Source organism: Melopsittacus undulatus, chromosome 6, assembly GCF_012275295.1.
Source record: "Melopsittacus undulatus isolate bMelUnd1 chromosome 6, bMelUnd1.mat.Z, whole genome shotgun sequence".
Classification (NCBI taxonomy): domain Eukaryota; kingdom Metazoa; phylum Chordata; class Aves; order Psittaciformes; family Psittaculidae; genus Melopsittacus; species Melopsittacus undulatus.
The window spans coordinates 59,394,496-59,408,528 of NC_047532.1; the positions used below are offsets into that span (position 1 = coordinate 59,394,496).

The 14,033-nt window shown below is 38.0% G+C and overlaps 1 protein-coding gene across 1 annotated transcript in view; it reads right to left on the reverse strand.

The window, feature by feature from the left end:
* COL24A1 (collagen type XXIV alpha 1 chain) overlaps positions 1-14,033 on the reverse strand; it is a 139,818-nt gene that overhangs the window by 85,723 nt on the left and 40,062 nt on the right. The window contains exons 10-14 of the mRNA XM_005148104.3: positions 13,934-13,978; positions 11,699-11,752; positions 10,594-10,638; positions 6,681-6,734; positions 4,134-4,178 (exon numbers count right to left, since the gene is read on the reverse strand). Of these exons, the coding sequence (XP_005148161.2) occupies positions 4,134-4,178; positions 6,681-6,734; positions 10,594-10,638; positions 11,699-11,752; positions 13,934-13,978 (243 nt within the window). The remainder of the gene's footprint in view (positions 1-4,133; positions 4,179-6,680; positions 6,735-10,593; positions 10,639-11,698; positions 11,753-13,933; positions 13,979-14,033) is intronic.

Genomic DNA, 14,033 nt, shown 5'->3' on the forward strand with positions numbered 1-14,033 from the left:
CACACATTCCTTATTCTCTATAGGCTCTTTCAGCATGGTTATCAAAAATATTCTTCTGCAGCCATCATAAGGCTTACTGAAGAAAAAGACTGATGACTTAGCATCTCAGTGGTGCTTGGTAAAGCTCCCGAGAAACTTGCAACTCTACATTGCTTTAGCTTCCCATGACTGCTTAAATTATATATTCTGTCACTTTAGCTGATGCCAAGATAAATTGTTTACATTGCTGTCTCTTAATTGTGCTATATATTCTAGTTCTTAGCATTTCTATATTAATGATACTGTATGTTGAAATGCATACTTGTGGTAAAATTAGCACTGACTGAAGGGAAGGATGCTGAGCTGGGAAATACAGCTTACAAAAGCAGTGGGAAGAAGTTCCAAAACCGCTTTACAAAATTCAGGCTGATGAAACTACTGTCACAGTCTCTAGGGATATGAACTACCAAATTAACAGCAAAGAACTGGAACTACATAAAATTAAAAAATCATCTCAGTGATAAGAAAAGGGTTGAATTAATAAATCTGACATATTTTTTTAAACTGTCCTGCCTACAACAGCACATGCTTATCAGGCTGGTTAAAACAGATAGAAAAAAAAAACTTATTTCAGTTACATAAAATGTACCTTCTCCACCATTTCTATGTGACAGGTGAAGCTAAAACCCAATTGCTTTTACCTGTCAAAACCATAAGATACCAGAAAAGGAAAACCAATGCTTCCTAGAAATAGGAGGGTTTGGGGTTTTTCTTTAATTAAGAAAAAAAAAGAAAAAAAAGGGGAAAAATGGGGAAAAATAAACAAAAGGATAAATTAAAAAAAAGGAAAAATAAAAAAGGGAAAAATAAAAAAAAAGGAAAAATAAAAAAAGGAAAAATAAAAGCTAGCTCTGGTAACTGTAGTCATAAATTTTCCAAAAGTCTTCATCTTATTAAAACTCATGGCCTTGCAAGTCTTGAGAGATTTACTGCTCACCCAGCCAAAACCCTGAACTTGGCAGCATCTTTCTATACTGCAAAAAGTCATGGAAGGAAGGAATTCTTGGCCTCAGCTTGCCGATGCTGCTCACTTTGCCGTTGTTCTCATGAACAAACACAAAAATATAATTAGCTCCTGACACTGCAGACAGCTGGACTGGACAAGCTACTAGAATTAATGCTATTGGTTTCTGCCAGAGTAATATATTTAATCGCATGTTCAATATTGCATTTTGTAATAGTATAATACATTATAATTGACTAAGTATTTTACAACAAACATTGAGGCCTCTAGTTCTTTGCCCAGTTTTGGAAGACTGCTAACATCTAATAAGGGCCATGTGAAAACAGAGGCCAGGGTGCACAAACCCATTTGGAGAGCAGGGGTGGTCAAAGAAGAGGGCTGCACCACACAAGCTGTACTTGGGGATTCTGGGGTCACCTGAAATACCCCGAAAGTCTTAGTGAAATTCTGGTATAAAGAACGCAATGGTCCCCTGCAAAGAAACTGTGTAACATTAGCACAGGTCTTCCAATTATCTTACTGACTGGGAAAGTGGGAACCAGAGTAACTGATATGATGTAATGCAGAGTCACAGAGGAATGTATGATAGTAAATTTTACTGATGATGCCTATACACTATATTAGTATCCACAGAAGACTCACAGACTAGATACTGAAGTCCTCTTTATCCATGTTCTGACCTTATTTCAAAATCCTAACTAGATTTGTTGATGCTTTGGAACCTCCCAAAGTGTATTCAGGAACATGGAAGAAATGTTGCCAGGCCATTTTCCTCAAATGCAAAATCTTACTGTAACAGAAAGGTCTTATCTACCACAGAGAGTTAACTGCCCCATATTATGATAATGATAATGTGTCTTGGCTAAATTAGAGAAGATAACTTTAAACCCACCCTAATATATCCATAAAGATATATTAAGCTGTCAGAAGGATGTACAATGATACTATCTTTATGGAGACACATTTCTACATCATAAGAATTTGTCCATACCTATTTTTGTTCACACATTTGTCACCCCAAGCACTAAACTATATTAAGTCCAGAAACTCATTTGCAAAATGATTTCAGCATCCAAAAAATGTCAGTGGTTTTCAGCATACATACATGCGCCTCAGCTACAAACACACAAATTTAGGGATCAAAAGAGCTCTCATCTCCATGAAAGACCCCTATCTCCTTGCAGTCAAATGGAGCTGTGGCAGATGATGTAAAGTTTCCAACAGGTCTGTGGGTCAAACTCCAATTACAACAAAAGTTGTGAATATCAGCACATTCCCTGTCAAAGTCTGCTTCAAGCTGTCATATTATGAAACTAAAAATTATAGACAGGAAGAATCAGCTTAGTACTTGTACAAATGTCAGTTTCTATGTTTACTTTTCTGTCTTTACTTTGGATACAAATTATGCAGAGCACATTGGCACATAATCTTTTTTACATTGCTGGAACTGTGCAGGAGTCTCACAGGAGATTGACTTCACAGGCAAAACAATTACTGATTTCACGCTGGTCAAAATCTAAATGTGCCATCACATTTTTCTTTGAAGAAGTTATTATGGCTATATTTGGATATATAGAAGTGGCAAAGACTTTGGTGACTGAAAATTATTTCTATAATTCACAAGGAATTATTGACATTCAATCTCTCTGTGTTAGTGACTTCAACTCAGCAACATAGATATTGGAGCTTTGACCCTGCAAGGGCTAAGTTGCTAAGTTTTAGTCAAAATAATTGGTAACAGAATCTTTTTAGAAGTGATAAGAGACTTTTTTAAGAACCTCAGACACATTTGTACAATTATTAAAGTCATTGAGATGAAATTCCAAAAATGGCCACATATAAAAGAAAAGCGAACTATAATCCAAGGCAAATTCTCAAAAGTGCAACATCTAGACTCATGAGTGATTCAACTGGTTGACATATATCAGCTGACAAGAACGCAATGAGTCATGTTTGCACGCTGAAGTCTGGAAGCCATAGAGGTTCCTTTACCAAGCTTGTGTGCCTTCACTATAGCAATGCCATAACAATCTCAAACAAGCAGCAAGGGACAACCTATAGGAATAATTTTTGTTATGAATGCATCATTAAAAAGATTAATAATGGAACTCAACTGTTATACTTCAAAGGAAAAGTTAGATGACCATCAGTGTAAGATAACAAATTTACCAAAATGTTTCAGATCTCCAGACATCTATATATAACAGAAATTCTTTCCTGTTACGATGGTGGGTAGCCCAGGGAGGTTGTGAATGCTCCATCCCTGGCAGTGTTCAAGGCCAGGTTGGATGAAGCCTTGGGTGATATGGTTTAGTGGGAGGTGTCCCTGCCCATGGCAGGGGGGCTGGAACTAGATGATCTTAAGGTACTTTCTAACCCTAACTATTCTATGATTCTATGATATCAAAAACCCCACCACTGGAGACAGTCCTGTCCTTCTTAGTTCAAGTGCAAACATGCTATGTTCTCCCACATGTTATGAACTATGAACACAGTTGGGTAGCAAGACTTGATTGAGCCAACAATCAAGAATCAAATCCAGGTCCCCTATCAGTAAGCACATGATTTACTTAAAATAAGGGGGTAAAATAGATGTCATGATAGTATCAGTCCGTGTAGGACTCATTCCTGACACAGAGCCTCTCCGGTATATTTATACAGCTACAGCTTGCAACTACATAATGAGCATCATATTCTGAAAACATCTCTAAAAAACCTGAATATGATACTGTATACAAGATAATGCAACCCTGTTCAGGAACTGATTCTGCTTAAATTTGGTAGCCATATACGGGAATGAATAAGGGCTGTGTTAAAATGTCTGTGTGTACTGCACTTTTTTGAAAAGTCATACTGGCTTTAGGGTTATACACTGGCAAACTTGGCTACTGCAAATAAAAAACCCTGACACACCAGATCAGAAATAAGTATACAAATCCAAACCAAGTTTAGAAATACTCCAGACCAACAATATGACAGCAGCTTTGTAGAGTGGTTTAAATTAAGACCATGACTAAGACAAAATCTGTTAAAATTTCCAGATTTTTATATTTGTTTTTAATATTTCACAAACATAGAAGATAAATATTCCAATGAAGCCACATCAAAGGAAGCAATAAAGCATACTCACTCTTAGTCCTGGAAATCCAGGAGGACCAACACCACCAACAATTCCCTTCAAATAAAAGGAATTTTAGATTATCTGAATTTTAGCATTTAAAACAATTCCCAGTGGTAAGATAAACAAAAATGATCTACATAGAGGTCCTGAAAAATGATAGCTTCTCACTGTACAGGGGAACATGCTTATTAAAATCCCTGATTGTGGAAACAAATCTCAAGATACTTGCACCATAAAATCATTCCTGCATTACCAAGGAATATGAGATTTTCTTTTACAATGACATTTAAAGTGAAAGAAGAAAAAAGCTTTTTTTGGGGAGGGAGAATTAAAAAAAAAAAAAAAAGCAAAACACCACAAGAATTTATTAAGATTCCTTTGAAAGGTAAATAGGAAACCAGATCAGGTCACAGAAAGATCTTTGCAAATTAAAGGCTATGTTCTCTTCATGGAAAAGTATATCTTGATACAAATGACAGTATTGGTACTTTATGTAGAAGTAACAAATTCAACAGTACTCTACTACTGCCTCTGCTGCACCCAACTTTAACTCAGCAGAGGCTAAACCACTCTGGAAAACAGTTGCCAAGTCTATCTGCCCAGTGTGAAAGGGGAAATCTGTAGACCTCCAGGTCAGCATGCTTTGCCCAGGCTGTCCCAAAACCTGGGAACTAATACTCAATGGATATGATACAGAGGGTTCACTGCAGCACATAAGCACCCATAGTGAAGGGAATTTTTAGCCAAATAAATCTGAGCCCATTCTGAAGCTGTTCAACAGGGAGGGCATGGCTACCAAGCATGGCACAGAGGACACCTTTGCACTCTCCTTCCTCCTCTGGTGCCTAAGCACCTTCTCCAAACTACTCCAAACTAACCACAGGTGAAAGTTGAATGCTCTATCAACATCTTCCAAGGCAAACTGACATCCTCAGAGAACCGAGAGGGTGTTGTGAAAATGAAGGATGGCATTGCTCAGTTATGCAGAAGAAATTAGGCATGAAGACAAATGTCGTTAGTGTCAAGTCAGCACACAGGAAGAAATGTCTTCCCTTCGAGTCCCTGCCACCACAGGCCTCCCAGGCAGCCCCTGCTCTCCACTGCCAGCTCAGGAACAGGCTATGTAAATATCCCATTAGCATTGCAGCCCCCTACAGCTGCAGCTGTGGCCCCTTGCCTGAACAAGCCTTGCAGGGTGAGTTTTGGGGGAGGTGGGAGAAGGGTTGCTGCCTGTCAGAGAAGGCAGTAAGATCAGCAGCTGTCTTGGCAGATTAGAACAAACTTGTTTGCAAGTGCTTATGTTAAAACAGGCTTCTATTTGAAGCGCAAGTCTGTAATTTCAGATCCAGGCTTTTTGAGCTTGTTTCTATTAAAGTACTGGTTTTCTGCAGATCTTGTGGAAAGACAATGTCTGCTTTATCAGGAATGGAAGGAGACTTGGGAGTACCAGGAGGGGAAGGAAGAACTAGCCTTTTAATGTCATTTGCAAAGCAGCTGGTGACACAATGCCTCAGAAGTCTTTCAAGATGAAAAACACTATACTGACATCACCTGAGAGTCCCACAAGGGGAACTTCGCCTCAGGGACCATAAATGCACAGTAGTTATTTTCCTATGTTCAAAAATGCTGACACCAAATGTCAATAATCAACCAGCAAAACTGATGTAAACTCTTCTAAAATAAAATGGGTGTCAGGGAAGGGCAGGCCTTCAGAAAACAACACCATCTCTGCCTAGTTGCTGATTCTGGTCAGTATCAGAACAACCTTTAAACAAAAACTGATAGCAGTTCCCAAAGGAGCATCCAACAACAAAAGCAGATGCAAATCAGCCACTCTTTTGCCAAGCACTTACTGCTGTGCGCTTATCTGTCCTGAAGCCCTTTCACTGATTTCTCATATCAAAGGAAACCTGAGTGTGGAGTCCATAGCCAAAGTCCCTACAAATACAGCAAGGCAGCAAAGCTCCTTTGAGGCCAGCCAGTGAAGTGACGTGACTGTGCCACAGTTTGAATACCGTACCAGGAGAGCACTTTAGCCTGCACATGCTGCCAAGGACAAAGCTGTTATCATACTGATTATAATGCACTAAATGACACACTAGTGTAATTGTATTCAGTAACAGTTCAAAGGAGGAAATCAACTATCAAATGCACAAGCAACAAGCATATGAAAGCTAGGTTTCTGGCTGCACACGGATTCCCATTTTGTTAAGGTGATCTTAGAATAATGGTTTGAATAAACAAGGCAAAGGTATAGCCCATGCAAGATCTTTTGAAGACAAAACCTTCATCAGTAATACAATGAGCACAGCAAGACATCCAATTCTCAAGGTAGTTAGCAGTGGAAACTGTGTTCTCTCAGCAACTTTTTGGTTCTTTTCTCTCTTTTCTATACCATTACTTACTTCAGTTCTATCCTAGCAATTTCCATGGAAAAGTAACAGTCCAAAATTTTTCTGCGGACTTCAAGACATTACTTTAGAGGCAAAAGCCGCCTTTCCATTTGAGAGTGTTACAAATTTTACCATGCTAATCAACACACAATCTGATACTTACAGGATTCCCATCGAGACCAGGGGGGCCTCTATTTCCAAAGTCACCTGGAAAACCCTAAAGCAGAAGAGAGAAAGCTTGTTCTTTATTATTCAAGACATGAAGGGTGGTTTGAACATGAATTCCTATAGGTATTAGAAATTGGACATCAGCACGTGGATTCAGAGTGTGAGACTGAGGAAAGTGAGCAGCAGCTGCACAGTTCAGATGAACAGTGGTGTTTGTCTCCTAAATTCATAACCAAAAAAAAATAACTATACATAATGTAAGCATAAGACAAAATCAGATGACTGAAGTGCTTTAGGAGCAATATTGAACAAAAGTTACTTGAACTGTTTGCTTGGAGTCTCTTTTTCTATTCCGTATTTTTACTTCCATTTTTTCTGTTACCCACAGCATTCACTAAAACATCTGTCTTTTGTTCTCTCCTTACTCTTCCCCAGATATTAATGGTTGCAGTCTCAGTGTAACACATGTTCATTAGAAATCAACTTTTTCATCTTTCTCACACAACACTGTCCCTAGCAATGTGAATATTTGCCTCACTCTACACCTAGAGATTTAAACAACCACTTTACTGGCTCCAACTTCTCTTGCTTCCTCTTAGGTTTGTTTTTTCTTCTTTCTGATGTTGTCCATTGCTAAGGCACAAGCTGCTTGGGAAAAGTGGTTTAGGTTTTTCAGACTTTTTGTCTGGCTTTTAGAAAATAGAAATAAAACTTATAATTTAAAATTAATTTTTATTGCTTAAGATTTTTATCAGTGTACTATTGCCAGGCAGATCTCACAATTTTCCTAGAAGAACCACATGAAGCTAATAGCAAACTCATGCAATATGTTGGAACAACTTTATAGGCTCTTAGTTCCCATCACCATGCACAATATTGTGGATTTATCTGAGATATGCTTAACACTCCCTGTACCATCTGTTGGGTTGCTTTTGATTGGAGTTTTTTTTCTATGTTCTCCTGCAAATATAGGAAAGCAAAAGATAGGAAGGTCTCTCACCACAATTCAATTTTTGTTCAGGATTTGATCATAGAAGTCACAAAGAAGAATCTATAGCCATAATTGTAAGAAATGACAGTACAGGTCTTTATATTGTTACTGCCTCATTTAGAAAGTAGAGGTTCATAGGTTAATGTTAATAAAGTAGATTTAATTGGTTCTCAATCTGTGCACCACTGGCCAAATTTTTGCACAACTCTGAAAATGTATTGTAAAATTTCACACTTGCAGAACGTATACTTGACAGGGCCTATGTTGTTTAAAGCTACTAGCTGACAAAGATGTAGGCAAAAATTGACTTGCTACCCTTTCTTTAATAGCACAGTATTTTGGTTGTACTACCTACCATCAGTAGATATTGAAAGAGACAGAATAGCTGTAGCACACAACAAACCAAACCAAACCCACAAAGACAACACACAAATGAGGCATCAAATGTGAGATGGAGAATGCTTTACCAGGCACCAAATTATATAAGCAGTTCATGTAACAGTTCAGTGTATATAACTGCAGGAGCCCAGCATAGCATGAGTTACGAAAGGGACAGACTACTCACAGACATCATAATCCCATTCTCAACAGTATTCTCTAACTAATGCTGACAAAACTTCTTAGTAGAAAAATTAAAGGAAAATGCAACGTAGGAGAAGAGTTGGAAAAGTCCAAAATTTGACGTAAAACTATTTTTGTGCAACAGGTATCTTATTACATCAATATTATCATTTAACATTACTATAAAGCATGCAAAGAATGACTATTCATAATTGTAATATAAAACACAACCTGTTTTTACAGTTAAAAAGGGATTTGATTAAGAAACTTTTGGTATAATTTAGAAGGTCTGTTCTGCCACATTGACCACTGGTTGTAACTAACCCTACATAGAAGAAAACAATGTATGTAAAAACATTCTCCCAAATGTGGTCAAACTATGCACGTAAAAGCACGATGCATCATACAGGACAGACAATGCATTAAAAATACATTAGAACTAGCCAACTTTTGTAATACAAGAACACAACGGAAAGAAATTGAATACATATGCGTTCCTATGCAGTATTTTCTTTAAGGCATATTGATTGCAAATCTAATCTAAAATTCAAACAAACCTTCACTATATAATCTTGACAATGAAGATTTTGGCAATTGAATATTTTGTTCCATTTCATATATGCCAGAGATGTTACAAATATGAGTAGCTACTCAATAAGCCTGCATTTTGTATTGTAAGTGTACAATTCCTTGTACAATCCACTTGTCCTTCAATGCTACTTCCCAAAAATGAGCTCATATTTAGGATCTGTTTTATTTCAAAAGGATCTCTGCCAGTCAGGTTATTTTCATCCCTAAGGATTATTATTGACAGAAGTTTCGTCCAAAGAAATAAGTTGTATCCTAGAACACACAGTGAGGAGCCTGACTGCAGGCAATATGCAGTTCTCATTCCAAATTTCCTTTAGTGACAGTGCCAGGCCTCAAAGCACTAGTGTTGTTAACTCTCAGACATTGTGCCAAAAGATGTTGCCATCAGAGCTATCATTGTTAAGGGTTAAAATAACACACATTCTCCAAGCTTTCAATCCAAACAAAGTACTTCAAGTCAGGTTCCCATGCAATTGCTCCCCTTGTTTTGCTCCTTTATTAGTAGCCTTTAGTCATAGAAAAGATCTGGGGTTGAGGAAATGACCTGGCACGGGAACCAGGACTGACTGAAGGTAACCATGGGCATTGTGCAGAGGTGCTTTTGGTGCTCTGTCACCTACGTGAAACTTCTCCAAATTGATTTATATAAATCAAAGTCCTTATCAGAGCACAGCCTGGCACTGAAAGAAGTTGTGCTGTGATTGTAACTGAAAAATAACTGCTTACCACTGCATGAACAGCACCAGCTGTTACAGACTGAAACAAATTTCTATTTTCTGGGAACCAGAAGCCTCAGTGAAACCTTTTGATTCAAACTATAAGTAAGCTACAATATGGTCAACAAGCACAGAAGCACTCTGGTCTGCCTAGCTGAATAACTACAAAACAGATTCTCTGATTTTATAGCATTTATAGCAACTTCAGAAAGAGAAGTCTAGCAACATAAAAATACCTTGCTTGCGTTTTGTTATATCAGAAGGAACTCTCCTATAGGTTAGTGACTTTTTTTGACTGATTTTGGAATTCTTTGTAACTTTCATAGCATACATAGGGGTCAAATGATGGTTAGCCACACTACTACTGCTAAACAAGCTTGTTCAACATTTTAGGTAAAAATCATTTGAACTTCTCAGTGCAAGTGAGTGCACAACTGCAGATTGCTATTGCCATTTCCAACCTCAAACCACAAGGAAGTTAAAATTGGAAACTCCTGAATAGCTTCAAAGACTTAAAATAATAAGGCTGCAGCAGAAAACAAGCACTTTGCGTTGAAGATATACCACAGGAAATATGTAAACCTTGATAATGTATACTTGGCAGATTTGTGTTTATTCTCAGCTGTAGAAATATATGTTAAGTAGAGGACAGCTTTAATTTACCACTGTCCAGAAATATCACACATCAGAAGCAGCTGATTTGCATTGAAACCAACACCAAAATCAGACTTATAAAACTTGCATCATGTCTGCATCTTGCACTAACGCTAATTACAGAGAATATATTTATGTGCTTCTGTCATCTTTTAACCCTCAGGTAACTGGTATCGGTAAGTAGCCACAAGGCTCATCATGTTAAGTGTTACTCACTTCAGAACAGCTAGTATTTGTAATCTGCACAGGTTTTTCAGTACTGCAAAGGACTAAATGAAACCAATGAAAAGTTACCTATGGAAAAACTAAAGCTAAAACTTTTCAGCTGATTAAGCTACAGAATGAATAACAGGTGCATTGGCAGCAGAAATTTTAACAAGCAACAAAAGCTGTACCTGTCTCCCTTTAGGACCTCTTTTCCCACGAATACCTGGGATGCCCTGAGAAAGAAATAATCCATCATAAGTAGATTTTATTTTCTTCAATAGTTTAAATTCAAGTAATGAACCTCCACTTGGTTGGAAAAGACGGTGTGAGAAGAAACACCATAGAAAAAAAAAAAAGAATTAGCAAAGAATCATAGAGACAATGTCCTATAACAGGGAGGCAGAAACACAAACTTTGCTTGTCTTCATTGTGGCCATATCAGAACAACTATAAAGAAGGGTTGTATCCTCATTCCATCAAATTATATGGCCAGACATCCTTTATGCCTAAGAAAAGCAGGAAAAGACTCAAGCACAAGAGAATGACAGAGATTAAGATTTCCAGGACTGGGTTTATTACAAACATCATCTGTCAACTGATAAATAATTATTAATGACTGAATGAATGAAATTGCTTCAATAAAAATACTCTTATGGACCCTTGGTGGTAAGAAAAAAATAGCCTTAATCCTTTCAGCTCTAGGTTAAATTAAAACAATAATTTACAGCTGCTGATCCCCATTTAACTTTAGCACAAGTGCATTTAAATGATTGGACTAATTAGATATAACCTATTTATTTCACAGAATCACAGAATAGTTTGGGTTGGAAGGAATCAGAAAGTTCATCCACTTCCAAGACCCTTCCACTGGCAGGGACACCTTCCACTAGACCAGGTTGCTCTAGTCCCATGGACTTACGCACCTTCAGGCTTTTCCCACACCAGGCATTTCTTCATTCTCCCAGTCCCTTCCCTCACCTTCTATGACTTGGGAGGTGACTGGAACATGTGCTGATGAAGACTAAGGCAAAAGGAGTCATGGAGTACCTCAACCCTCTCCATGTCCCAGGTGACCAGGTCTCCCATTTCCTTCCAGAGGGGCCCACTTTCTCCCTTTTCTTCCCTTTATCCCCAGTTTACTTATAGAAGTTTTTCTTGTTGCCCTAATTTCTTCCTTATCAGTCTTGCTTTCAGAAAAAGATTCAAATGAATGGTTACGCCATGTACATTTTTTCCACATTCTGACATACCACCCAAATGTCAATATTTCATTAATGTTCCAAATAAACCTACCCTTTCTCCTTCAGGTCCTGGTTGTCCTGCCACACCTGGAGGTCCAATGAAGCCCTAAAAAACATAGGAACAATCCTTGATTACAAGACTGCTTCCCACCAACACTGCTTGTCCTTCAGTATTGGTCAGCTGTGAGTTCAATACCCAGAGATTACATTCAGGCTTATTTGAAAGTACCAGTGAAGCTTAATCAACTTAAATTTGTGACTAGGGTTTACTCTCTAAACAACAGGAAAAACAATTGCCTTTTACAAGGGTATGGAATCAATTAATAAAGAAGCACTAAGATAGTAAGATAAAGTTGCATTAGGGACCTTATTTATTAGAATAAATGAAATATAAAAAAGCTGCTGAAGTTAATCTTATCCATGAAATAAATCAGAAAACATGCTCTCATCTTTAACAACAGTGTGATCACTGCTATATGTCAGAGTCCCAGAAAGTTTACCCTGTCACAGGCAAAGTGTTTTTCTTGCAGTTCAGTCACAATGCATTTCTCTCCCATCTCCCCCTCAAAGGCAGAAATAGATCCTCTCATATCATCAACTGTATGGACACAGAAACATGCTGTTGACACAGGAGAAATTATAGTACAATTCACAAAAATAATACTAGAGATGAACTCTATCAGATTCAAGCTGAGATTGGAACAGAAATATTGTTAGGTAATAAAAAAGAATCCCTTGCTTTCATCTCTCTCTCTCTCCAGTCCTCCAATTGTAATGATTTGGGATTTTGGGTTGCCCTTTTGAGAGTAATGAAAACAAAGGCACTTTTTTTCTTTTCTTACAGTTTCTTGAAACAGCTCATAAGCAGAGTATTGTTTACAGGAATGTTCTAAACTTAAAGCTCTGAAGATACTCTGTATGATGTTGCTATACACCTCCATGGTACAGTAGCCTGCCTCAACAGCACTGCATCATCATTTTTCATTGGAAGTTGCTTGTAGAATTCATAGACAGGATTTAACCTTAAGACCTGATAGGTGTTCTTCCCCAGAATTACTCGTATGTTGGCCATTTTTAGCTTTGCGTAAACAGAGACGTAGTAACTTTTCAGGAAGTGAGTGGGAACACTTAATGTCTTGGTTGAGGGGAGAACGAGACAAATGCATTGAGAATCTAAGCAAGAATAAACTGAAGAAATGTAAAAGATACAATCCCTGAGGGTTTGATATCTGTTGGCACTTGATCCTGACAAACCAATTTTCCCCTTCACTGTAATGAAAACTGACATCCAAAAAACCCACCCCCAAAAACTAGACATATGTTTAAGAAGCTGCTGCAGGTAAAGGCTTCCTAGTAACTACATTAAAGCAAACAAACAAACCAAAACCGGACAACAGCAAATCTAACAACACAGATTACTTTAACAGATATCTGAGAACATGGCACAGCCCTCAGCAACTTGCACAGCATGAGCTGAGCACCTGAAAACACCTAGCAAAAGGCTCCTTCAGATGCTAGGTGCAACCAGCAACATGCAGATCTCTGGAAACCCATGTCTACTGTCTGATGGTGAGAGTCAGCCTGAAAAAATACCTATATACACATAAGCACGTGTAGGCATGCACATATGCCTATTAAAAAAAAAGAAAAAAGGCAAAAATAAAATACAAAAAATCAAGATACAAAACAGTCAGGCTCTCAGGAAAAAAAGCCAACCTATTTTACCTCCAAGAATAATCAAAAGCAAACCCTGACTCAGCAGAGCATTTAAGAGCATTTAATCCCTGGGACATACATGACTACAACAGAACCATTTTTAAATCTCAAGATCACTTTTGTGGTTCTGTGTGACAAGACACCTTCCATTTATCAGCTACTGTGGCTGTTACAGAATGCAAATGCCAGATATGTCTCCCTTCTTGACAGCTTCCATTATGAAAATCATGCTTCAGGCAGGAAACGTCCGCTCCTCTTCACTCCCAGCTCTCACACACCCACATTTACTACTGCTTTCCTTCTCTTGTCTGCATGCATTCCAAGTAAGAGGAAGAGCAGCAATGGAAGACTGCTCTATGCTGCTCAAGAAGAAAAAAAAAACAACCCTGAAATCCTTACAACATGTATTTTGAAAGAAATGCTATGTTTTCTCATTTGTAGGTTCTCTAAAAACATAGTGATCAGTGGGCATACAACTGGCAGAGCTGAATTAAATTCCTCATCCCCCTTCTGATGTAATGTATGGGTAAAAATAGACACACATGCCAAAATTCTTAAAATGCTTACTTACCCTTACACCCTTAGGACCTGGGTTACCTTCTGGTCCAGCTAAGCCCTAGTACAAAAAGACACGAGTTGTACTTCATCTTAAACAATTAGATATACTGCAT